We start from the raw sequence: 24,097 nt of genomic DNA, 5'->3' as shown, positions 1-24,097 counted from the left end.
TTTAAGATCCCATAGTCATTTCTCACAAGAGTGGTTAACCCCTCTAAAATAGCCAGATCCCAATTCAGGCAATTAACGTAAACTCCGCTGTAGCCTCAAGTGAGAGAGTTATCCTTCATTTCCCAACTCCACCCTAAAAGCGGCTACCATTTCCACCCCAGAGATGGCTGAATTTCCATGATGGGCAAAGCGATCAGACTGCAAAGCACTTTTCGGGAAGGAAGGCCAATACCTCTTTGCATATCACGGAGCGCACCACAGACCCAGACTTGGGCAGTTCCTGGCAAGCCCTGAGAAGTTTTATAACACACCTTTTAAGCTCTACTTTTCAATGAAATATAATGAAATTGCAACCGTTGGCTGCTGTACCTGAGACATGTAACACCTTAGGAGATTAACTAATCAATGTGAAATATAGGTTAGCCTGTAACTACTGACTTTGGATTTAAGGAAGGGGCGACAATAAGCTTCTGAAAACAGAGGTTCCCTTCCCACATAGTTTATCTGCAGCTCACGCTCTCTCCCCATCTTCAGGCAAAATCCATCCCCCGGCGGAGGGCTAGCACAAGGTCTATTGCACTATTTAAGTCCTATTCTGAGGGCTAAGGCCTCGTCTGCACTGCAGAGTTTTGCCAACATAGCTATGTCAACTATGAGTGTGGGGGGAAAAAATCCCACCCCCTCACTGACAAAGCTATGCTGACAAAAGCTTCAGTGTAGATACAACTATGCTGACAGAAGAGTACGTCTATCGATTTACCTAACAGTCAGGGAGGTAGTATAGCTATGCCAGCAAAATTCCATCGGTTGGTTTACCTTGCATCTCCACTAGGGGGCTCTGCCAAGCCTAGCCATCCTGGCCACAGCTCTATACTGTAGACCTGGCCTTGGATGGGGCATGCATGTGAGTGGGCCCTCTGCACTCTTTAAGACAACATTCACTGAACAAGGACAGCCGGCTCCAAGAACTAGTCTCCTGACATCAAACGCAATCTCATGCTTCAGGGTTTAAGCTGCATCACCGCAGGGGCTAGGAAGGAATTCACCCTCCATAGTACTGCACAGTTAGCAAGGAGCATTAGTTTGGGAGGGTGGAAAAGGAGCTGCTCTTCAGCATCAGCATATTGGCCATTGCCAAAGGCAGGACGTCAGATATGGAAGCCTTCTTTGTTCTCTGCTATAAGGCACACAGAGATGGTGGTTACTATTAGTTTAGGGAACACTTAGCTTGCACCACTGCTCATCTGCCCAATCCTGCCAAGCGCTAGGCGCCCTTCCAACTCCCAGTGACTTCAGTGTGAACTCAGCTCCTTGCATCAGTGAGCACCCATGAGAACCATCAACACTCCTTCCCAAGGGACCATTTTGAGAGGGCATTATGAAAATGCTAGCGAGGCTTTCCTTTTGTTAACACGCTTTCCTTGGGGACACACACTTCACATGGCATATCAGGGCAATTTCCCTTTATCTCAGAGCCGCTAGGAATATCATGGGACGTAGAATTTTAGATCAACACCCCAGATGTGAGGAAAATAAAATGGGTGTGATTTTACAGCGCACAAATTGATGCTGAAGTACATTATGCACTCCATTGTGAGATGGGGGAGGAGAGGGGAACACACTTTTCCAGCAGACTTTAAAATACAGACTTTATCTTGTGCCTACGGAAGAGAAGAGTCTTTCTCTCCCTCTGATCAAAGACCAGTGGTTCTCAACAAGGAGTATGCATACCCCTGGGGTACACAGAGACCTTCCACGGGGTCCATCAGCTCATCTAGATATTTGCCTAGTTTTACAATACTACATGAAAGGCACTAGCAAAGTCAGCACAAACTAAAATTTCATACAGGCAATGATTTGTTTATACTGCTCTAGATACTATATCAGTGATTCTCAACCTGGGGGGCGCGATTTATTTTATAATTATCTGGTAAAAACGAGAAAGTCAGCAATTTTTCAGGAATAGTGTGCTGTGACACTTTTGTATTTTTATGTCTGATTTTGAAAGCAAGTAGTTTTTAACTGAGGTGAAACTTGGGGTTCGCAAGACAAATCAGGCTTCTGAAAGGGGTACCGTGGTCTGGAAAGGTTGAGAACTTTGCCAAACTTCTCCATAAAACAGAAACAATACTTAGTATGTGTCGCCCCAACCATGGTTCCCTCACCTAGCGAAGTCTAAGGGCTAGTCTTCGCATATAGTGTTGCATCGGTGCAGCAGTCGTTAGTGAAGACGCTACTACGCTAACAGAAGAGCTTCTCCCATCGGTGTAATTAATCCATCTCCACAAGAGGTGGTAGCTACATTGGGGACATAGCACTGTCTACACCAGGGGTAGAGTTAGTATTTTGAGTGGATTTTTCACACCCCGGAGCGACGCAGTAATATTGATATAAGTCTGTAGAGTCGACTTGGCCTTAGTCCCCCATGGTCAAGAGCACCAAGGAAGCTAAAACGAAGAAAATATTAGACTTAAGTGGAGAAAATACTGGACTTTGTTTTTGCCTCTTGCCCAAGTCTGATATTTTCTCCATTTCCTTTCACTGGTCCACTGATTCTTCTCTTGAACTTATGATGCTGAAAGAAGCAACATGGAATTCCAGTAGCTCTTCATAATCTATTGACAGGTGGAACCACAGGACAGGAACAAAAAGTATTACTTTTATATAGGTTTTATGGAATTATTGACAAGTCTTAAAAAGTTAAGATGAAAACATAGATATCCATTATTTAAAAGTCTCGTAATTTCCATTAACAGCAATTTCCATTATTGCTTTTTGCAATAACCCAGTTTTTGATTTTTCCCATTCTTTTAGCTCCAGACCCCTCCAACAACTAGTTATGAGATTAATTTGTGCTGTTTAAAAGCTGGGATTCCCAGCTCTTTTCCAACAGCATAAAGTACTGGTTTCTAGCTCTATCAGTTTTTGAAATATCATCCATTTTTAAACTATATATATATCAGGTTCACACTGAAGTGGGGGGGGGGTTAAGGGAAAGCAGGATGTTAATTGGAACAGTGAGATATTGCAACCTATCAGGGCTATAAAACAATGCTGAAAGGCACAGCTATCCAAGGGCAGAGAGAGCATTGGATTCTAGTCCTTGTGAATTAAGAGAGATCATGTCTTGAAGCCCTCATGGGTCCCTCACACTAGCTGTACTTTTCTAGCACTGAATCAAGATTTAACATAAGAAGTCCCAGGCACTGGAACGGTTTAATTTCTGACCCCTGAATACTACCATCACCATCTTACTTTGACTATTCCTTGCCCTTCTGGGAATTACGCATTCTTGTGGAACTGTCAATGAGAACTAACTCTTCCCAAAAAAAGAAAAACAAAAACAAAACACATAAGATCCTTAACTGCAAGTGTGCAATCTAGGTGGAGACATAGCACAGAAACTTGCACCCTGCACTCCTTTTCTATGTAAATAATGCAGGGATCCTGCGGGAACTTGCCAGGGATTGGAATTTTTAATTAATGGGTCTCTTTAATGTGCAAATCAGGAGCAGACTGCAAGTTCTGACTTGCATTGATTATGAAAAACATTAATTGAACATGCAAGACCCTAAACACAGGCAGCATCTCATGTCTTGGACTAGACTAGAAGATATGGTGCAAGAGAATACAAATCTATCTTGTGGAAACAGACCACTCCAGGCAACAGTACCTTAGAAATTTTAGCTGTGGGAGTTTCTGTGTAGAGAGCATTAAACATTAAGCATTTGCACTATATTCACAGAGCAACCACTGTAATTGCGGTAGCATTGAAAGACCACTAAGACGTTCTCCATGGAAGTGAAACAGGAATAAACATGAGCTCCATTACCATCTTGTCCGCAATTTATATGTAAAAAAGAAGGGAAAAAACCTGGAGCATAATTAAGGATTTTTTAAAAATGAAATAAAAAGTAAGACAGTGCAAACAAAGCAAGGCTGTCTCTTTAAACAGAAATTCATCCTATATAAATTATGGCCATAAACTTTTCCTGCAGTGCAGCCTAATTAATTCTTGTTCTATACACAAAGGGAAATGCTGGGTGACAAATGGGTGTGAAGCTTGAAAGCTGCCAGGTCTGCAAAACATTTTCTACTTCAATTTATAAGCAATTTTGCAGTAAATCATCCACCAGAACCTGAGATCTCAGGCATCTGAGAATGTCCAAGCCCCGTTAGATTGCTTACCAAAAAAAAAAAGAGTTTAAAAACCTCTTCACTTTCAGTCCTAATTTGGAAGCTGCACATAACGCTGTTATTTTTGCCTTGGATTTGGCTTTAACACCACAAATCTTACAGCTGAAACTTTACCATAGGCGCTTTAATACTATTACCCCAAATCCCTAATAAAATTGTACCATCACATTCAGCCATAATGGAGAGAAAGTTGTCTCGAGAGGGACATGTCATACTGGCGAATGTAGAAAGATAATTTATCCATCCAAAATGTTCATTCTTTCTCTGGGCAGAAAGGAGGCATGGAATACTACAAGCAATGGATACACTCAGGAAAAGCTATCACATAAAAGATTAATTAAAATATTAAGGGACAGATTTTTCTACAGGCACCAAAAAACCAAAGTTAGACACTCAACTCCCATTCACTTTCAATGGCTCGTTGTGCCGTTGGGGGAAGAAAGCTCCGCCGAGTGTCCAATTGGGTAGGATATTAAATTAAGTTTGATATTGTTGTACCCAATCGCTTCAAGCTACTTGAAGCACCAAACCATTTATTTTTCCTTTTACAAAAAAGGCCACACGTATCTGACTTTAAAAAAAACAATGTAACAATGGATTTCTTTCACTAATTTGGAGAGAAGCATGTGTGTGGCTCATCCATCCCTAAGCAGAACATAATCCAATCCAAAACAGTGTTGTTTTGTTACCATTTTCTGCATCCAAAATCTTGTCTCTTAAGACTGGCGTGTCCCGCAGGATGACAGAATGCAATAATATTAATACTTAGTATTTACAAAGCTCTTTCCCACCTTCAAATGGCCATTAACTACTTTAATTCTCAAAACACCCTTATGTAAGAATCCTTATAGATTCTTCTGGTTGGGAAAACAGGGAGAGGTTAAGTGACCTACCCAAGGCTACATCATGAATCAGTGGCAGAGTGGGGGTGAGAATTCAGAACTCCCCAGCCTAATACCCAGCCCACTAGACCAATTTAAAAAGAGACTAAAAGGCTTATTCACATAGAAGCCATTTCTGCTTCTATTCCAACATTAAACCCCTTGATTAGCTCGTAATTGGGACTTTTATTAGACCCTGATTTATACTAAAATAATCTGGCCGTCATAAATGAAATTAAGCCCATTCTGCATCAACTCAAGAGGCAGTTTTTTATAATTACAGTGGGCAATGCCTTTTGAATTTCACCAGGTGTTGTCTACTGGCTTGAAAGGTCACATCCAAATTACCACAAGCACAAAAGCTCCATAAGCAAGAATGTAATACAGTTTAGAGGTTGCCCACACGATGAAGCTCTGGCTTTATTGACGAGTCGCGAATCAGATGTACAGAATGAGAGCTCTGATTCATTCTCACAATGCCCAACACAGCAAAATGATGGGGAGATGGCTCTTTACTGTTTAACACAACAGATCTTCACATCTTTTTGTGAAATCCTTCAGGATTCAAAGGCTCACCCAATCATTAAAGCAGAAGCCACAATTCTTACTGGAGAACCTTGTAGCAACAACCACAAGTCAAAAGCCATCTTGCAAACAAAAAAATATATACATGTTGTGTATGGATATTACAGCTAACGTGGGCTTAGATGGCCTGATAACTCTGCAAAGCCATTGGCTTTCACTCTCCAGAGCTTCAAAAGCCAAACCCTTCTAGTGAACAAGAATTTGAAGCACAAGAACACTGACGTTTTAGAAGTATGACACATTGGACCAACCTCACAAAAGACATAATAATTAAGTAACTTCTCAAACCATGCTAGTCCACAGGGATTATACTGTAGTACACCTCTACCCCGATATAACGCAACCTGATATAACACAAATTTGGATATAACGCGGTAAACCAGCGCTCCGGGGGGGCGGGGCTGCGCACTCCGGCAGATCTAAGCAAGTTCGATATAACACGGTTTCGCCTATAACGCGGTAAGATTTTTTGGCTCCCGAGGACAGCGTTATATCGGGGTAGAGGTGTAGTTAGAGATGAAAAAGACCATTGCACCACAGGCTCCATCCCCATAAAAGGACAGGATATAGGCTGATGACAAGGGACATATCAGGTATTAAACTGACATTACAAGAGCGATTGCTGCATACAGCCTGTGCGTCAGTGAGCTACATATGTCAACTGCTTAGAAAACAACCAAGATGAAAAGCCACCAATATTATTTAGTACCAACTTTGCCGCTGTGGCCAGTTCGAAGTTGTAGTTCACATACAAAGCGAGTTTACCCCATGTTCTACACTTCCTAAATCAAAACTTGGCAAAAGCACCTTTGCACAGTCGTGACAACATCAGCAAGACACAGGCCAACACTGTGCACCTCATTTAAAAAAATGGAATGTTTGCATTGTAAAATATCCTATGTTCGTTGCAAATTACATTAAGAAAAATGAAATTTAAACTTTCTCCTTTAAAAGAACAATATTAGAAAACACTAAACAAGAGATGATTTAAGGAGAAAGTTCTTGAACTCAATATTGTTAAAAATCAATTACATGGCACCATAAATTCATACAGTGCTTTACTAACATAGATCAAGTCCCCTGCCCTGAAGAGATTAACGGATAAACATGACATGACCTTGGCCGCAGATGCTTTAACAAGCAAAAATACCAAATTCTGGATCCCTTGACAATGCACCAGGTTTTACCTATTTGATAGACTCATAGACCTAGAGATGAAAAAGATCCACAAGATTATCTAGTCCACCACCTTAGAATCAGTGCAGAATTGTTCCCCACAATACATTCTCAGGCTATCTTTCAGAGGCCCATGTGATGGAGTTTCTAGTACTTCCCATAAAAGATTATTCCACAATCTAATAAAGCTAGGAACTGCCGGACTGGATCAGATCTGTGGTCCATCTATTTCAGTCCTGTCCCCAACAGCAGCCAGCAGTAGGTGCTTCAGAGGAAGGTGCACAAAACCCCGCAGTAGCCAGATTGGGGTCTCATTCTAGTAGTTAGAGATTGTCTTTAGCCATGAGGCATAAGATTTTCTATCACTTCCACAATTTGTTAGTATTACCTCCTCCACCATATTGGTGCCCAATCCCTCTTTGAATCTTATTAATTTTTTTGCCCCAACAGTGCCCTTGTTACAAAGCATTTCTTGAGATTCAATCTACATTTTCCCTTTGCTAATATCATCCGGTTAGTCCCAGCTATATTCCCTGGCAGCACCCAAGTCCTCTCTTTTCTTGGTGTTTTCACACATTAAATACGGCACAAAAGTAAATGCAAGACAACAGGAATGTAAATCTATAGGACCACAACCCCTCCTAGCCAGATTATGAAAAAGGGGTGAGAGAGGAGGGAGAAATCACAAAGCAGTTTTTAAACAGTGGATTTTCTTTTAACATTCCCAGACAACTAAAAAATTAACATCTCCCCTATACTATATTTATACTATATTATATTCCATGTGCTTGGATGTATTTTGCTTATGGGAAAAATCAAAATGTCAACCTTTGTTTCTGTTAAAGGTCTTTAATGATATTGCATTTTAGACCTGTAATGAAACATGGTGCTTGCTGCAGTTTGTAATGCATCTCATTAAATACATTAATAACATGCATTTCACTAAAAGGTCAGCTTAGTATTATTTGGAGTTTGCCTTCCCTTCCCTCTCCTCCCCCCCCCCCCCCCCCACACACTTTAATCACTTCATTTAAAGCAGCAGAGCTAACTTGGAAATATAAAGTGCCTCACCTGCTACAAGTAGAGATGTGATGAGGAGTTCATGTGTTCAGATCCGGATTAGGTTTAAGATGGGCTATTAGGTTCAGTCAAAGGCTGACTCGGGATCAGGATTTAGGTTAGATTTGATGGTGCCAAAAGCTCATGAACCAGTCTTACAAGGATTCTGCCACTTTAAGCCAAAACCTCACAGGGTTCTGACATCATTGCAGCCGCACATTAAACTGAACACGAAAATAGGCACCTTTCAAGATTAGACTGGACACAGGACCAATACCAAAGGGCTGGCTCAGATCTGCAGAACTGGAGATATAAAGGTACTGCTTGATAATGGGGTGTTTTCTTTGATGAACTGTAAGGGTCGAGATGCTGGAAAACATCCAGAATCAGGGTGGTGGGAAGAAAGAATTTTGAGCTAAAGAAACAACCTTCTCAGTGAGTTTTTAAATGACTTGGTGCACACATCTTCCCCATTTAAAGTTGCAGAAGAATATCCTACTGTGTATGCAGTTCATTATTTTTGCAAACATTTTTGATCACTAGGACATAAAAATACTCCTGCAGAAACCCACTTTCCTCTCTTGCATTGAACAGTTGAACAGGTTTGATGATCTTTGATTTCATTTCCTATTAGGTAACAACAGCCTGATCCAAAGCCCACGGAAGTCAATGGAAATGAGTTCTGAGTGCATAGTGTTTACCAGGTGCATTTTGCGCATTATATTTGCCATCTCTTAGAGAACCCACTGTAGGCCTTACCTGACCGATATCATTAACAGTATTACTGTTGTGTTGTTGTGGGGTTTTTTTGTTTGTTAAATAGATTAATCAGTCTCCTAACTGAATGGATACTTACTGTCCGGTTGGACAGCAGGCACCTGGCAACCCAGACTTTCTCTTTGAGATCTTATCCCGTGGGGAGCAATACACCAGGGTATAGAGAGTCTCATGGTTTGGTGACCCTCTGCCTCACAGCATGGAGTTTGTGTCACATGTTGCAATGCTGCCTAGGGACTCAAAACAGAAAGAGGAATCAACCCATTTTCAGAAGGTATCCTATGCTGAGGACGGATCACATAGAACGCAGCAGACCGGCAATACTCTGAACTGATAACCAATCCCTTCTAATGTTCAACAAAAAAGAAAAAGAAATTCATTCAGCCTGAAGGACCACCTTGAACTCTGGTGGGAATGCCCCTGAAGTCAGTGTGGTCACAAGCTCAGCTGAGGCATCGCGGTGCTAAGATAAGACAAGTAGCCACCACCAGAGCCGAACGTGGCCCAATACGTATGGATGAGGGCACAGATTTACTTAGACTGGGAGCTCTTTGGGGCAGGGACTGCCTTTGTTCTGTGCTTGTGCAGCACCAAGCACAATGGGGTCCTGGTCCGTAAGCAAGGCTCCTAGGGGCTACCACCATACAAATAGAGAATAATAAAATATACGATTTACACGCCAGGTGTCTGCATCTCCAAGGTCCTGCCCCTTGCACATCAGTGCCTTGCCATTCAGCCAAAGTACACTTGGATGGGACCGTCACTGAAGCCTGTCAAACCTGATCCCTAATTAACCGCAAGGGTTGCTAGCACAAGGCACAAATCCCTGTCTCCGAGGCTGAAGACATTGGCTCCACAGCCACTCCCAGCCCACAACTGAGTACAGAACCTGGGTCTCCCTGCCAGCAGAATCTGTATCTCTGACACCAAAGCAGGCAGACTTAAAACTACTTACTGTTCTTGAGTGCGCTGGCAAACTCTCGCCCACCTTCCTTTTTAAACGCCGGGAATGTATCTGGCTGTGGAAGCTGGTTGGCCGTTAGGAGCGCTTTCTGCAGTTTGATTCTCCCTTCTAACAGCTGGTCCCACAGTGCTTTAAAACACAGAGGAAACAAAACATGGATTACATATTCCAAAGCATTTATTCACCCACTTTCCCGTGACCCTGCCTCCCAAAGACTCTGAATCAGAAAGCATCAGCCACTTCTCTTTGCTCTCCTTCCCCAGCAGCACTTTCCTATTGCAACGACACTTTGCAAATGGAGACTCATTATTTAATGGGACAACTAGATAGTAGTTGCCTAAAAGCTTCTCAAGGCTTCTGTTAAAATTCACCAGAGAAATTCAAATTGTAGACCTGCCAAAGCCAAGGTGCACACAGCTCCATCATCTGACATGACAAATGCTGAACAGCAAGGAATGGCACGCAGCACCAACGCAGCTTCCACACAGTATATCATGCCCTGCAGCGCAAAATCTGGACTGCAGGGAAGACGGGACCAGTGATGGGGGCAGGGGATTAACTACAGAATCCCCACAAGGTGGGAGCAGACAATCAGCATGTCATGGTTAACACCTGCACTGATGGGTTGTCATCACCAACCTAGAAGCTTCTGGGTTAGCAGAGACAACCAGTCATACAGGCTAATGAAGGACCATCGAGAGAAAATATTTAATCATCACGTACATCAACTTTAGAAAAAACTCATTATAAAGGAAGTGAGGAGAATGTTTAGTTTCCATTGTAATCCATCATTATATCCCCATTAAACCCAAAATCTTACACTCCGGAGGATGGAGCTGACAAGGGCATAGAAAACGGGCACCTCCTCTCCAGCCAACACACGGGGATGGATTACTAAAGCCGTGGTTCTCAGGGGCCACAAGCAGGTTTCAGGGGTTCGCCAAGCAGGGCCAGCATTAGATTTGCAGGGGCCCAGGGCAGAAAGCCAAAGCCTGGGGCTGAAGCCTGAGCAACTTAGTTTCACGGGGCCCCCTGTGGTGTGGGGCCCCGGGCAATTGCCCGGCTTGCTACCCCCTAACGCTGGCCCTGGCTTATATATGCAGAAAAAGAGCTTTTGTGGCACAGACTGGTCATGGACTTTTTATAGCGTGTTGGGGGGGCCTCAGAAAGAAAAAGGTTGAGAACCCCTGTACTAAAGCACACCAAAACACAGACTAGTGTCTGAGTCCCTGAGCAGCATATACAGTGCAATAAGTCCTTGTTTACAATGGTACCATAACAATGCTCAACACTGGTTCAGCTAAACCGACTGCTGACAAAGTATTAGTTTAATTTTGCAGCACAGACAAGGCCACAGTCTATGGAGCACAGCTGGTAGAACACTTGCTGTAAACTCCTAAAACTACTCTAGTGCGTGCTGCAACGTGCAAATGGGTTAAAAGAGTTCGTAGCACCGTTCATTTCTCTAGCATAGACAAGGCATAAGGCTCATCAAAATACAAAGCAAATTCCATGTACAAACCTATTTGGTTTTTCACAGCTTTTCCTTTTTCTACTTCTTCAGACACTTTTTCTTTAGAGAAGGTCACCACCCCCCCGTCATCCTCGCTCTCTTTGGCATCTGCCACGTCCTCCTCACTTGCATCCCCAGATTCTTCTTCATTGCTCCCTTCTTCTTCATCCTCCTCTTCCTCATCCTCCTCTTCACTGCTCCCCACATCATCCATCCCTTCCGTAAATTTCTCAAAGTCACGGATGTTCTGGAAACTGAACGTTGGTGTTTGGAACTGGGCAGATGTTTCTCTCCCCTCCTCTTGGTCACTTCCCAAGTCACCCTCCTGAGTGCTGCTGTGCTCATCGTCCTGATCAGCTGTAGCATCTAGAATGTCCTCATCCAATTCTTCCTCCAGATCTCCACTGTCTAGGTCTCTCTCAGATGATGTTTCTTCATCTGATAGTTAGAAAAGGAGATATTTAAACAAAAGTTATTTCATCACAAACTATGGCTGCAACTCTGCAATATCCATTATCAGTAAGGCTGCGAATCTTTCACGGAGGTCACGGAAGTCATGGATTCCGTGACTTTCCAGGACCTCTGTGACCACCGCAGCTGCAGCGGCTGATGCAGCTGACCCCAGGACCGCTCAATCAGCTGGGGCGGTCCTGGGACCAGCCGCATCGGCCACTGCTCCAGCGGACCAGGCTACTGGTCCCGGGCAACTGGTCCCGGGCGCTACCCCGGAGCAGAGCTCCGGGAGCAGCAGCGGTGCCACAGGCCACTCCTGCCCAGAGGAGCATCAGCAGTGGCGGGGCCCTGGCCCGGAGCAGCAGCGGGGGTGGCGGGGCCATGGGCCACCTCCCACCTGGAGCAGCAGCGGCGGGGCCCCGGGCTGCCTCCCTTTCCCCCCCCCCCAGGAGCAGCAGCAGCGGCAGGGCCCCAGGCCGCCCCTCACCCCCAGGAACAGCAGCGTCCGCTGGATCACATACCCCGTCCCAGCAGGTAAGATTTAGTTAGGAGTATTTTTAGTAAAAGTCATGGACAGGTCACTGGCTATGACTTTTTGGTTATTGCCCGTGACCTGTCCATGACTTTTACTAAAAATACCCGTGACTGAATCGTACCCTTAATTACCAGCATCCAATTGGTGGCCTGGCCTGGTTTAGCTCTCTAGTCCACTAGGGATAATTCTAGGCACAATTTTGCTCCTTCCTTAGGCTTATGAGGATACGTCTGCAAACTGAACCTTAGTTCACACTTTTCTGCAGTAACAGTCACTCCAACAACGATGATCACATCCATTGATTAGCTGACAGCCTTTCCCATTGAATAATGAAGCAATGTTAAGCAAACAAGGTGCTCATGCTTTGGTACACGTGTCTTTATAATGAGAAATTGTACATAAGCACTAAGCAGCTACAATTCTCAAGAGCTGACAATTTAAAGATGGCAGATAGTTCTCCCATTCCACATGGAGTTCACGTCACTTTCCTTGCCAGGTAATTTAACCTGGCTGAACTTTTTGTACCTGAGATTTAGTCACTCCCCTTCCTTCATCCGCAGGGAGCAGTGATAGTCCTGGAGACTTCCCTTTCCCAGGAGCTAATGAATAAGGCTACGATTCAGCACAGCACTTAAGAAGCCAAGCTTAACTTTAAGCACATGAAGTCAATGAGACTTAAAAACTGCTGAGCTGGGAGTCCTGTCATGGTGCAGAGCTCCAGTGTATGAGCATTCCACTTACTGCCTGTAGTTGTGGCAATTTAGGGTCGCCCGGGGAAGTGCGGGGGACGGACGGAAAGGCGGGGAAGGAAACTGAATTTCTCACCGAATGCTGCTCCAGGCAGAGACTCTCCCCATCGTTCTTCCTGCAAGGCCTGGCGAGATACAGCTCTCCCGCTGTACCTCTTATCAGCTTCTAAGAGGGAGGCGGAGGCTCGTTTCCGTATATTGCCGACGGCAAGGATGTCATCTTCGGTTCCGCCCTCATCAAACTTGTCGATCACCCTGGCAGCAGTGGCTGTGAAGAGGAGAGGGAGTTTAATAGTGCAGGGTTTCAAACTAAGAGCGGAACTCAGGCTTGCTAGACAGGAGAGAGATTCAATCTAGGACTGCCAGAAAGTAAATATCTATATCCTCCTGGGATTCAGGGGACTACAACTAGGGACCTTGCATTCCACATACGCTGGCCTCTAACACATGAGCTAAAGGACAAATCATATTAGGAGCTGTATATAACTGAGCTGTTCAGGGCGTCACTTAGGCACACATAGCCCACAAGCTTCGTTTTTGGAATCAAAACTCATCAATACCTATCTGGCTCTCGCCACTCCTGGACGGGCTTCTCCTAGGTTCACCAAAAGGGCCGTAAACCTCTTGATGGACCAAGGCCAAGCTTTAGGTGCTTCAAAAAAAACCTGGTCAGATTCATCCAATTTTGGTAAGAGCATATTAACACAGATCTACTCATATCCTCTGGAGGCCAGCTTCTAAAGGCCAACAAATTACATGCCCTGAACGTAGGTCTGATTCCACCCAACAGGGGAGAGTGGGGCAGTATATTCAGACCTGCTTACAACAGTTTGGGTCATTGTAGTGGGGCAGTTACCCCGCTCTGGTGGAAAAAGGCCAGGCTGATTGGGGAAGCAGCCAAAGCTGGGGCCACGCCCCAATCAGGCCACACCTGGCCCTGTTATAAGAGCTCGGGGAGGAGGTGGGTCACTCTCTCTCTAGCTGTGGAGAGAGAAGGACCTGGCTGCCTGGGAATAGGGTACCTAGAGCAGAGCAGTGCCGAGGAAGGGCAAAAGGAGCTCCAGCCTGGCAACTCCCCAGGCTGAGGCCTTGATAAAGGCCTATGCGGGTACTGGGGCTGGGAGGTGGTAGAGGCAGCTGGTCCAACCCCCTTGCCAATGATGAGTGGCCAGGACAGACTGCAGTTTGCCCCAGTGAGCGGGGGCTAGAGGACGACTGACAGTAGCCACTGAGGCAAGGTGGGTGTAGAGGGTTGGGGGTTTTCCTGGGAGGGGAGACCCAAAGAGTGGGGGTACTGCTGGGGGCAGAACCCCGAGGAAAGGGGCACTGGGGTCTGGGAAGGACACGGGGCCTGAGGCAGGCAAGACACAGGCCAGCAGAGGGTGCTCCGAAGCTGGAAAAGAGCTAATTCCCAGGATGGCCAGCAGGAGGCGCTGCACCCGTGAGTCGTCGCTCGCTACAGTCATCAACAAGGAGTAGAAATTGAAGCAGTGTTTATCAGATATGACTCCTTCCCTATTGGCAAGCAGAGAGAGAACGAATCGGGCTCTTCACTTAGACCACTCAACAGCCATCACATGGGAACAACTTTCAGTCACTACCAACCTAGCCTGGACTCATACGATTGACAGTAGAAAAAGCAGTCCTGATACCCCCTTACAAATCCACTTTCCCCAACACTGTAAGGGAAAGAGGCTTCAAAGCTCAGCTGTATGGCTAAACTGCCGCATGCAAGACCTTATCTTCAGTTTTAGGGAGAGCATGCTCCTTCTCTCTCTGCTGAATGAGGACACACTCTGCTTCCCCTACGATGTGGAGAAGGAGCACTGTGGAAACACCAAACACCTTCCACTATAGGAGGAAGAGGGGAAGTCTCAGACTTGGGTTTCTTGCCTGGCAGGGCAGGGCATCATCACTAGGGCACTGTCTATAATCAGTTAAGTAAACAAGTGTTTCTTTTACTTAAAATGCAGCAGCAATAAAGGAGTGTTCCAAAGGCATCTATATTTCAGAAAGGAAATCGCTGAGACTTTTCTCTGACTTAAAGCCCCTATTCCCCCTTCCAGCACCATCAAAATCTTGGGAAGAACATAGCTGAAAGTTTTATAAATTGACTAACTCCAAACGTGCCTCCAATTATAATCTCGGTTTCTCCCAAGCAATTTAGGTTTGGTTCTATAGGTCAGCGAAGTGCAGCACTTTTAACTAGAGCAAAGTATCCTGTGACTCCAAGAGGCTCTCCATATGTTCATTATCCAACACCAAAATAATTTTATCAAGTTCATTTTGTTACATGAACACTGGCCTATATTCACCTCCTTGCCCATATTAGAAAGACCACATGAGGCACCGCATAGAATATGTCTGCTCAGTGCCACTTTGGGGGGTCCCTGAATAATAGGGTCCTCCTGAGAAGTCTGACCACCTGGCTAGAAGATTCAGCAAAGCGGGAGTGGTTTCATTCTGCGCTGGCAAATGAAAAGACAACAACCCGTAACTCGGCTGCCCTCTGGGCTCTTGATAAATTTATAAGACACTTAAATAACTAAATGCTGTAATTGTCTAAATATAGAAAACAACTTTATTACAATGCCTGTTCTCCTTCCCCCTTCCCTGTTCTTCAGATACAGGGAAATGGTTTATTCCAGCAAACATGGATCATTATAACAGGTTCTCTTCTCTTCATTTTCATTCATGCGCAAGACATCCTCTATGCAAAATTATAGGGTTAGGATTGTTCAGCCAATTGAGTGACCTGATTGGCTGAACATCGCTAAGTGCTTTTTTTAATGTGTGTTTGAGAATGTTAATGCCCCATTTATGTAAACTATTTACTTAAGGGGAGAAAAAAACCCAACTCACAGAGGATAAAATGTCTTATTCTCAAGCAAGCACTGAACTGCAAAATGGTGAAAGGGAAATCAGGAGCTTCCCATAACCCGCTTGGTTGGAAAGTCATTGTTCTACAGAAATCATAAGGAAAGCAAGTTCTGCAAGCTTCTCGTTTAGGTCATGTCTATACTACCACTGAAGTGGGCAAAACTTGTGCCACGCAGGGGTGTGAAAAAAACACCCCCCTGAGCAACATAAGTTTTGACGGCATAAGTAATAGTGTGCACAGAGCTATGTCAACAGGAGAGCTTCTCCTGCCGACACGGCTATCACCGCTTGCTGGGGGTGGCTTAATTATGTTGCCGGGACAGCTCCTTCCCGTTGGCATAGAGCTGCTACACAGGAGATCTTACAGCGGTACAGCTGTGTCGCTGTAAGGTCTCTAATGTAGACATAGCCATAGCATAGAAATTCATGCTAGTGCACAGTGCTTCAGACGCCTCAAGACACAGTGCAGGGTAACTTTGCAATTAATGAATTTCACCCACATATTGCTCACAATGGCAACCAGCGCAAAGTATATGCAACACAACAGGTTACATAACTTGCTGGTTGCTATCTTTAAAGCAGGCATTATGTATTGACTATATAAAGCAAGTCAGACATTTCTGCAAAAACGAGGGCCACCTTGTCAAGTGACCAGGTGCAGCCATCTGGCTCCTAAGTCACATTTAAGAATCCAGATGATTAACTATTTCCGTTATAGTAGCATTTAGAAGTCCCCAACTAAGATGGGGGTTCCCGTTGTGCTAGGTGCTGTACAGATACATAGCAAGAGTCTCCACCCTGACTGAGCAGCCTGCAGTCTAAACAGACAAGACAGAAGAAGGGTGGGAGGGGAATGAGAGGTAAATGATTTGCTCACAGGTCATACAGTGAGTGGTAGCATGTCTCCCAACTCCCAGGCCAGTGCTCTATCCACTAAGCCATAAATACAGCCATCATACTTGCGTGTACTCCTAGTTTCCTTTACAGATGAAACAGAAATTGCTTGTTGAGTTCATAAGCAACAAAGCCTGCAGCTGATCAGCTCTGTCCTCACCCTGCACTTACAAGAAGAGGGTAAGATGCCCAGTACCGGGGTGGTAGGTGCTTGAGAGGAGAGACTAGATAAATAAGTCCGCTGCAGACTCCTCTGTAGGACTCCATGGGTCACAGCCTTGGTTCCCAACCCATGTGCATCTGAGAGCTGCTACGAGTCACACACACAAAAAGGCTCAAAGCCAAGAAATTCTTTATCAAGAAAACATAACACGTAAACCACGTCTGGTTAATGAGATCTTGTCTATCTTATGTTCATACACAGTTGTGTAGAGTCGAGTTAGCTGACGCAATGCTGACCACCATGACTGCACAGTCAGTGTAAACCAGGGCAAATTCCGCTTGGTATTGTGACAGCTCACTCAACTCTTCATAATCAAGCCTGAACACAATAAAATTGTGTAATGCAGACAAGCCCTGAAGAAGAGTTCACTGTCCTTGGTTTGATGATTTTATTTATTCAGTTATTTTGGCCATTGGAGGCTCTCTGCACTGGTGTGATGGGATGAATGTGTGAAGTCCAAAGCAGTAAAAAAATAGCAGGTATCAGTCTAAAAACGACAAAGAGGACATTGCCACTACATGTCATGAAGGGAGAAACCAAATTTCTAAAAATTTGCAATTAAGCTAGCAAAGGGCTTGATAAAAAAAAAAATCCACTTGCCAGTGGCCAGGAGAAAACAACGAACAATCACATCTAGTATGATAAATAGCGGCCTGGAAAGCTGGTATGCTCTGACTGCTACTGAACATGGCAGACATGATTGTTACCAGTTATCTTGTCCTCCTTGCTTCCTCCAACCCCTTTTGTTTCTTATATCCACATTACGTGTAACACTGTACATTCTTCCTGGCCGGGACTTTTTTTTAGAATTAGCACAATGGAACCCTGATCCTTGTTGGAGACCCCTAGACACAAAGCAGATAAACAAGAATAAAAAATAATTATAATAACTGCCAGTAATTGCTGTTGAATTTAAGCTTTATTTTAAATAAAAACTACATCTCTATCCCGTCCAGCTCCAAAGGAAACCTTCCAACTGAGAATTAAGTGTGAAGAATCGATTCAGAACCCTTCCTCCCTTGTCTACACGACAAAGAGTTTGCTGGTACGCTATACTGGCAAAAGCGACATCAGCTCCCCAAATGAAATAAGCTAGGCTGGCAAAATGACTTTTCTGCATCTACACCGGGGCTTTTGTTGACTGACATAGCTATTATGTCAGTTAGGGGCATCATTTTTTCAGACTCCTGACAGCTATGCCGGCAAAACTTTTAAGTGTAGAGCAGGTCTAAGCGTGCGGACAGGGCATCTATCGCTACACGTTTTCACGGTCAGCAAAACGAAATTAACAAGGCCTCTGGTCAGTGTTGCTGCTGATATTCAGAACCCTGTGAGCATTTAATTGCCCTACTTCTTGGTAAAAGTGACAGCAAAAGCAGAGGCTGGGACTATTCACAGGAGGGAACGATTCAAAAATGGAGGCTCGGATAAGAACAGAGGAGAGGACCAACAACATGCAGGCCTGGGATAGGCTGGAAAGACAGGCCCGTTTAGACAGCATATGGAGCCTTAAAAATCATCAGACAGGACTAGCCAAAGGATAACAGATGGAGCCCCCGGGCACAATCTGGACACAACACTATGGCAGAAATCAAAGTCCCTCCCTTTCCCCAGCAGGTAAGTTGGAGGGCAGTAGATTTTTTTTACTGTTGCCCCAGGCCCTCACTGGTCCACATCCTCCCTCATAACTGTAGCAGCCTTTGGCTGACCGGTTTAATCTGTGAGATACTAGGTGTCCAGTACCTTTTTTAAGCTCTGAACCAGCACCTCTTTTGGACCCAATGTAAACAACAGGAGCCCAAGATACAGTCCCAAGGCCCTGCTTAGTAGGGAATAGTGATTACAGCAATCCATTCATCACATACCAGTACAGCCAATTTGGCCAAATGTGGGACACAGAGAGAGAAACTGAGGGACACATGAAAATTATGGGTCAGGAAGCTTAAAATGTTGGGTCATTAATTTCCCCAACAGTAATCTCTAAATTTTGTGATAATGCATTTCTGATATGAATTAAAACGACAATGCAGTAAAAAGCAACAGAGGGTCCTGTGGCACCTTTGAGACTAACAGAAGTATTGGGAGCATAAGCTTTCGTGGGTAAGAACCTCACTTCTTCAGATGCAAGTAATGGAAATTTCCAGAGGCAGGTATAAATCAGTATGGAGATAACGAGGTTAGTTCAATCAGGGAGGGTGAGGTGCTCTGCTAGCAGTTGAGGTGTGAACACCAAGGGAGGAGAAACTGCTTCTGTAGTTGGATAGCCATTCACAGTCTTTGTTTAATCCTGATCTGATGGTGTCAAATTTGCAAATGAACTGGAGCTCAGCAGTTTCTCTTTGGAGTCTGGTCCTGAAGTTTTTTCTCTGTAAGATGGCTACCTTTACATCTGCTATTGTGTGGCCAGGGAGGTTGAAGTGTTCTCCTACAGGTTTTTGTATATTGCCATTCCTGATAGTTCACAGCAAACTCATATGGGAGGGACGGAGGTAAATTTTGAGCAGTAAAGAGTGACAGTCCATAATGCTGGGATGCTTCAGAGGCATAACCCAACACAATCACTAGCATAGCAGAAGCAGTGAGATATAGATCCAGCTCCACCAAAACGAGGTGATGAAGAACAGCAACTGCCACGCTGCCACCCAGCGCCCCAGTGATTTATATGGGAGACTCCTAAGGACGGGGCGGCCTCACACAGGTGTTGAGCTGTGGATCAAGGTAAACCAGCATCGAAATATATTTACCAAGTGGTTATGAAGGCCACACAAACGCCCACAGTGAAAACCGGGAAAGCGCGCACACACGGTGGTACAGTAGAACCTCAGAGTGACGAACACCTCGGGAATGGAGGTTGTTCGTAACTCGGAAATGTCCGTAACTCTGAACGTTTTGGTTGTTCTTTCAAAAGTTTACAACTGAACACTGACTTAATACAGCTTTGAAACTTTACTATGCAGAAGCAAAATGCTGCTTCTCCCCCCCCGCCCCCCATTCATTTTTACTGTTTACATTTAACACAGTACTGTACTGTATTTTCTGCTTTTTGGTCTTTGCTTCTGCCTGATCGTGTCCTTCCAGTTCCAAATGCAGCGTGTGGTTGACCGGTCAGTTTGTAACTCTGAGCTTCTACTGTGGGTGCCAAGGGGGGAGCAGCCCCCGGTCTCTGCCCCAGGGAAGGGAGAGGAGTTGAGGGAAAGAAGGCCCCAATTTTGGAGCTGGGTAAGGAGAGTGGGTATTAGCCCCTGGTCACTGCCATGGGGGGGGGGGGGGGGAGAGGAGATAGAAGAGGTATTGAGGAAGGGGGAGCAGACCCCACTCAGTGTTCAGGGAGGAGAAAAGAGCAGCTCCCAGTGTCCTAGGGAGGAATGCACTAGGGGAGATATTGGTGGGGTGCAGCCCCCAGTCATTGCCAAGGGGGAGCACACAGCGCTGGGGGAAGCATTGGGGGGTCAGCCCCCAGTCGCTGCCCAGGGGAAGCACACAGCGCTGGGGGAGTATCGGGGAGCACACAGGGCTAGTGGAGCTATCAGGAGGCAGCCTCCAGTCACTGCCCGGGGAGAGCACATGGCACTGGGGGGGGGATCAGGGGGCAGCCCCCAATCGCTTCCCGGGGGAGCACACGGCGCTGGTGGAGCTATCAGGGGGACAGCCTGGGGGGAGCATACGGCGCCGGGGGGGTTATCGGGGGGCAGCCCCCAGTCGCTGCCGAGGGGGAGCACATGGCGCCGGTGGGTATCGGGGGGCAGTCCCCAGTCGCTGCCCGGGGGGAGCACATGGCGCCGGGGGGGGGGGTATCATAGAGCTGCCCCCAGTCACTGCCCGGGGGAGCACACGGGGCTGGGGGGGGGTATCAGGGGGCTGCCCCCGGTCGCTGCCCAGGGGGATCACATGGCCCCGGGAGGAGCACATGGCGCCGGGGGGGTATCGGGGGGCTGCCCCCGGTCGCTGCCCAGGGGGAGCACATGGCGCCGGGAGGAGCACATGGCGCCGGGGGGGTATCGGGCGGCTGCCCCCGGTCGCTGCCCGGGCATGCAGGGGGCTCTGTGCGCCGCCGCCTCCTCTCCATGAGGCGCCCACGTGGGTGCCCGGCCTAGTCCGGCGCCGCCGCCGCTCGCTCCCCCCAGCCCCGCCATGCCCGGGGTCCCCTCGGCGCCCCTCACCTTCCTCCGGGTCGTCCTCGGGGTCGGCCGGCCGGGGCAGGGGGTTGAGCAGCTGCTCCAGCTGCTGAGCTAAGGGCGCCGCCATCTTCCCTGGGCGCCGCGCCGGGGGCTCGGAGCGGGCCGCGCTTCCGGGGGGGGGCTGCCCGGCTCCGCCCGGCGCGCTGGGGGGAGCGAGCGCGGGGCGGGGGAGCGAGCAAAGGGTCAGCGGGCGTGGGGGGGCATTGGGGGGGTGAGGAGGATGGTGGGTTTAAGGAGGTCTGGGGGGTGAGCACTAGGGGGTATCAGGGGAGGTGAAGGGGTGGATATACGGGGGTATCAGTAGGAGGGGGTGGTTATAGGGGGGTTGAAGAGGGGGTGGATATAAGGAGGGACAGAGGGGGGGTGAGTATAAGGTGAGGTGAAGGGTGGGTATAAGGGGTCTGGGTTTATGGGGGTGAGGGGAGGGGTGTGGTTATAGGGGGATTGAAGAGGGTGTGGGTATAAGGTGGTATCAGTATAGGGAGAGGGGAGGGGGTGTGGATATAGGGGGGTTGAAGAGCGTGTGGGTATAAGGAGGGACAGAGGGGGTGTGAGTAGAAGGTGAGGTGAAGGGGTGGGTATGAGGGGTCTGGTTTATGGGGGTGAGGGGAGGGGTGTGGTTATAGGGGGATTGAAGATGGTAAGAGTATAAGGGGGTATCGGTATAGGGAGAGGGGAGGGGATGTGGGTAGAAGGGGGATGGAGGGGCTGGGTAGAAAGGGTATTGGTATGGGGGGGTGGTTATAAGGGTGTTGAAGAGGGTGTGGGTATAAGGTGGTATCAGTATAGGAAGAGGGGAGGGGTGTGGGTAGAAGGGGTATCAGTATGAGGGGAGGGGGTGTGGTTATAGGGGGGTTGAAGAGCGTGTGGGTATCACGTGAGGTGAAGGGGCTGTGGGTGTAGGGCGTGGAGGGGGGCGGGTATCTGCTGAGGTGAAGGGGTCAGTGTAAGGGGGATGGAGGGGTGTGGGTATCGGGAGGGGAGGGGATGTGGGTACTAGCTGAGGTGAAGGGGATGTGGGTGTAAGGGGGTATCACTATAAGGAGAGGTGAGCAGGAGGTGTTGATATAAGGGGGGATGGAGGAGTGAGGGCCAGAGGTATAAGGGGAGGTGAAGGGGAAAAGGGGTATAAGGGGAGGGTAAGAGGGTGTGGTGGGGAGGTTATGTGTGGGTATATAAGGGTAGGTGAAAAGGGGTTGTGGGTATAAGGAGAGGCTGAGTGGATGGGACTTTTGTATGGATAAGTGGGGTGAGGCAGGGCCTGGTATGTGAGGGTGTGTTGGGGTGAGGGTAACTAACGTGAAGTATAATGGGGGAATCAGTGTGAGCATTAACGCAGGGGAGAAGGATGTGTGGGTGGAGGTGAAAGAATGTATGATTGTCTAAGCATGTATGTAAACCTATGTAAATAGAATGTTTTTCTGGTGTTTATACATAATAAAACCTCTCTTATGCAACTCTTCTTCCCCCCCAGGACACACATATTATCCTTATTTAGGTTATGTATCCCTCACATACATCACTTTTATGAAAAACAAAATCTGTTATCTAACCAGATTCCATGGTACCTCTTCCATTCAGGTAAATAGGGTTCTACCTTTTGTGTGTGCACATGCTTGCACAAACGTGTTCCTGGGCAATGGGCCAGATTCTCATCTTGGGTAAATTCTCAGAGCTCCATTGACTTCAATTTACATTAGCTGAGAATTTGGCCCAATGTAATTAACACTTTGATGAAGTGGAGAAGGAACTTGAAGCAGCCATTCTTATAAAACCAATTATTTAAAAAAAAAATTTGTCTTGCTTTTTCCATTTGGAAGTTGAACTTGAGGTCAGTTCCTGTTAATTCAATAATAGTTATATCCTAGGCTCATATTGCACTCAGTCCTACAACCCTTATTCACACAACAGGCCCATGGAGTGAATTCATCTAAGAGTTGCAGTATAAGGCCCCATGTTTGATATAAACACCTCGGCCTTTGACCTCTGAGTTCATGTACCACAGAATATGGTTACTATATAATAAGCAGGAACCACTGTCAACTTATTATTATACGTGAACAGCATAAGCAAACAAAACCGGGGAAGTTCTGAGCAAATTCTAGGTTTGACTCAGACTTGCTGTGGAACCCGGAGCAAGTCACTTAACCTGCCTCTCTCTCTCAGTTCCTCCATCAATAAAATGGGAATAATGAACCATACATAGCCCCCAGAGTGGTTGTGAGAATTAATTAATATTGGAAGTGCTTTGATGCTGAGAAGCACTCTATAATAACCTAGCTCTACAAAGAGCTAAGTATTATGATTATGTAAGTGCTAAATATTACCATAAACATTTTAAATGCTTAAGAAAATCAACACCGCACTTTCATTTTATTTTTGTAAAAAATAAAAAAGCTGCTTAAAATATGGGATCATGTAGATTATTTTCTCACTATTTGTATTACATATTCAAGGGTCATCTTTTGGGTGTTGTTTTTTTTTAATATACATTCCCTATCTTGCACTGAGGTGTGCACAGGCAGACCCTTACAAAACCTCAAACCGGAATTCCAGATCAGGATCTAAACTTCATGTCTATAATGATTTGCCTTTAGAACCCCAACTATGAAACATTTAGAGGGCTGAAATCTGAGTGTCCCTAAATTTCAGTTTATTCACATTCAGTGTTTGGATTCTGTCCCTTACAATGGTAGGTTCAAGTTACAAACGCCGATCCAAAAGCAGATCCACTTCTAGCTAAGAGACAAATTCAGCGTGATTATCTCTCATCCCCTCCTTCTTCCAGTCAACAAAAACTCTCCCCACTGCTTATCTGCTTTTAAATGCTATAAAATTAATCCAGACGTGATTTCTAATTAGAATGCAGAAACGTCTGTGCCAGGCAACAACCAAGGTGTCACGCGTTTGTTGCTTTACTCCATGATCCAGTATTATTCCCCCTGAAGCAGAAGAGTTCAGTGCAGCCAGTTGTCCTACAGAGGGCAGAGGAATATCATTAATTACCATTTCCTTCAGCAGCCTAGGCAGCTT

The 24,097-nt window shown here is 46.2% G+C and overlaps 1 protein-coding gene across 1 annotated transcript in view; it reads right to left on the bottom strand.

Moving 5' to 3' along the window:
- AATF (apoptosis antagonizing transcription factor) overlaps nucleotides 1-21,132 on the bottom strand; it is an 83,826-nt gene extending 62,694 nt beyond the window's left edge. Inside the window, exons 1-4 of the mRNA XM_065418397.1 lie at nucleotides 21,047-21,132; nucleotides 12,954-13,157; nucleotides 11,162-11,590; nucleotides 9,631-9,768 (exon numbers count right to left, since the gene is read on the bottom strand). Coding sequence (XP_065274469.1) covers nucleotides 9,631-9,768; nucleotides 11,162-11,590; nucleotides 12,954-13,157; nucleotides 21,047-21,131 — 856 coding nt within the window. The 5' untranslated portion in view covers nucleotide 21,132. The remainder of the gene's footprint in view (nucleotides 1-9,630; nucleotides 9,769-11,161; nucleotides 11,591-12,953; nucleotides 13,158-21,046) is intronic.
- Between the last annotated feature and the right edge of the window lie 2,965 nt (nucleotides 21,133-24,097).

This window comes from Emys orbicularis, chromosome 17 (genome assembly GCF_028017835.1).
Source record: "Emys orbicularis isolate rEmyOrb1 chromosome 17, rEmyOrb1.hap1, whole genome shotgun sequence".
Lineage (NCBI taxonomy): Eukaryota > Metazoa > Chordata > Testudines > Emydidae > Emys > Emys orbicularis.
This window is presented reverse-complemented; position numbering and strand designations above follow the sequence as displayed.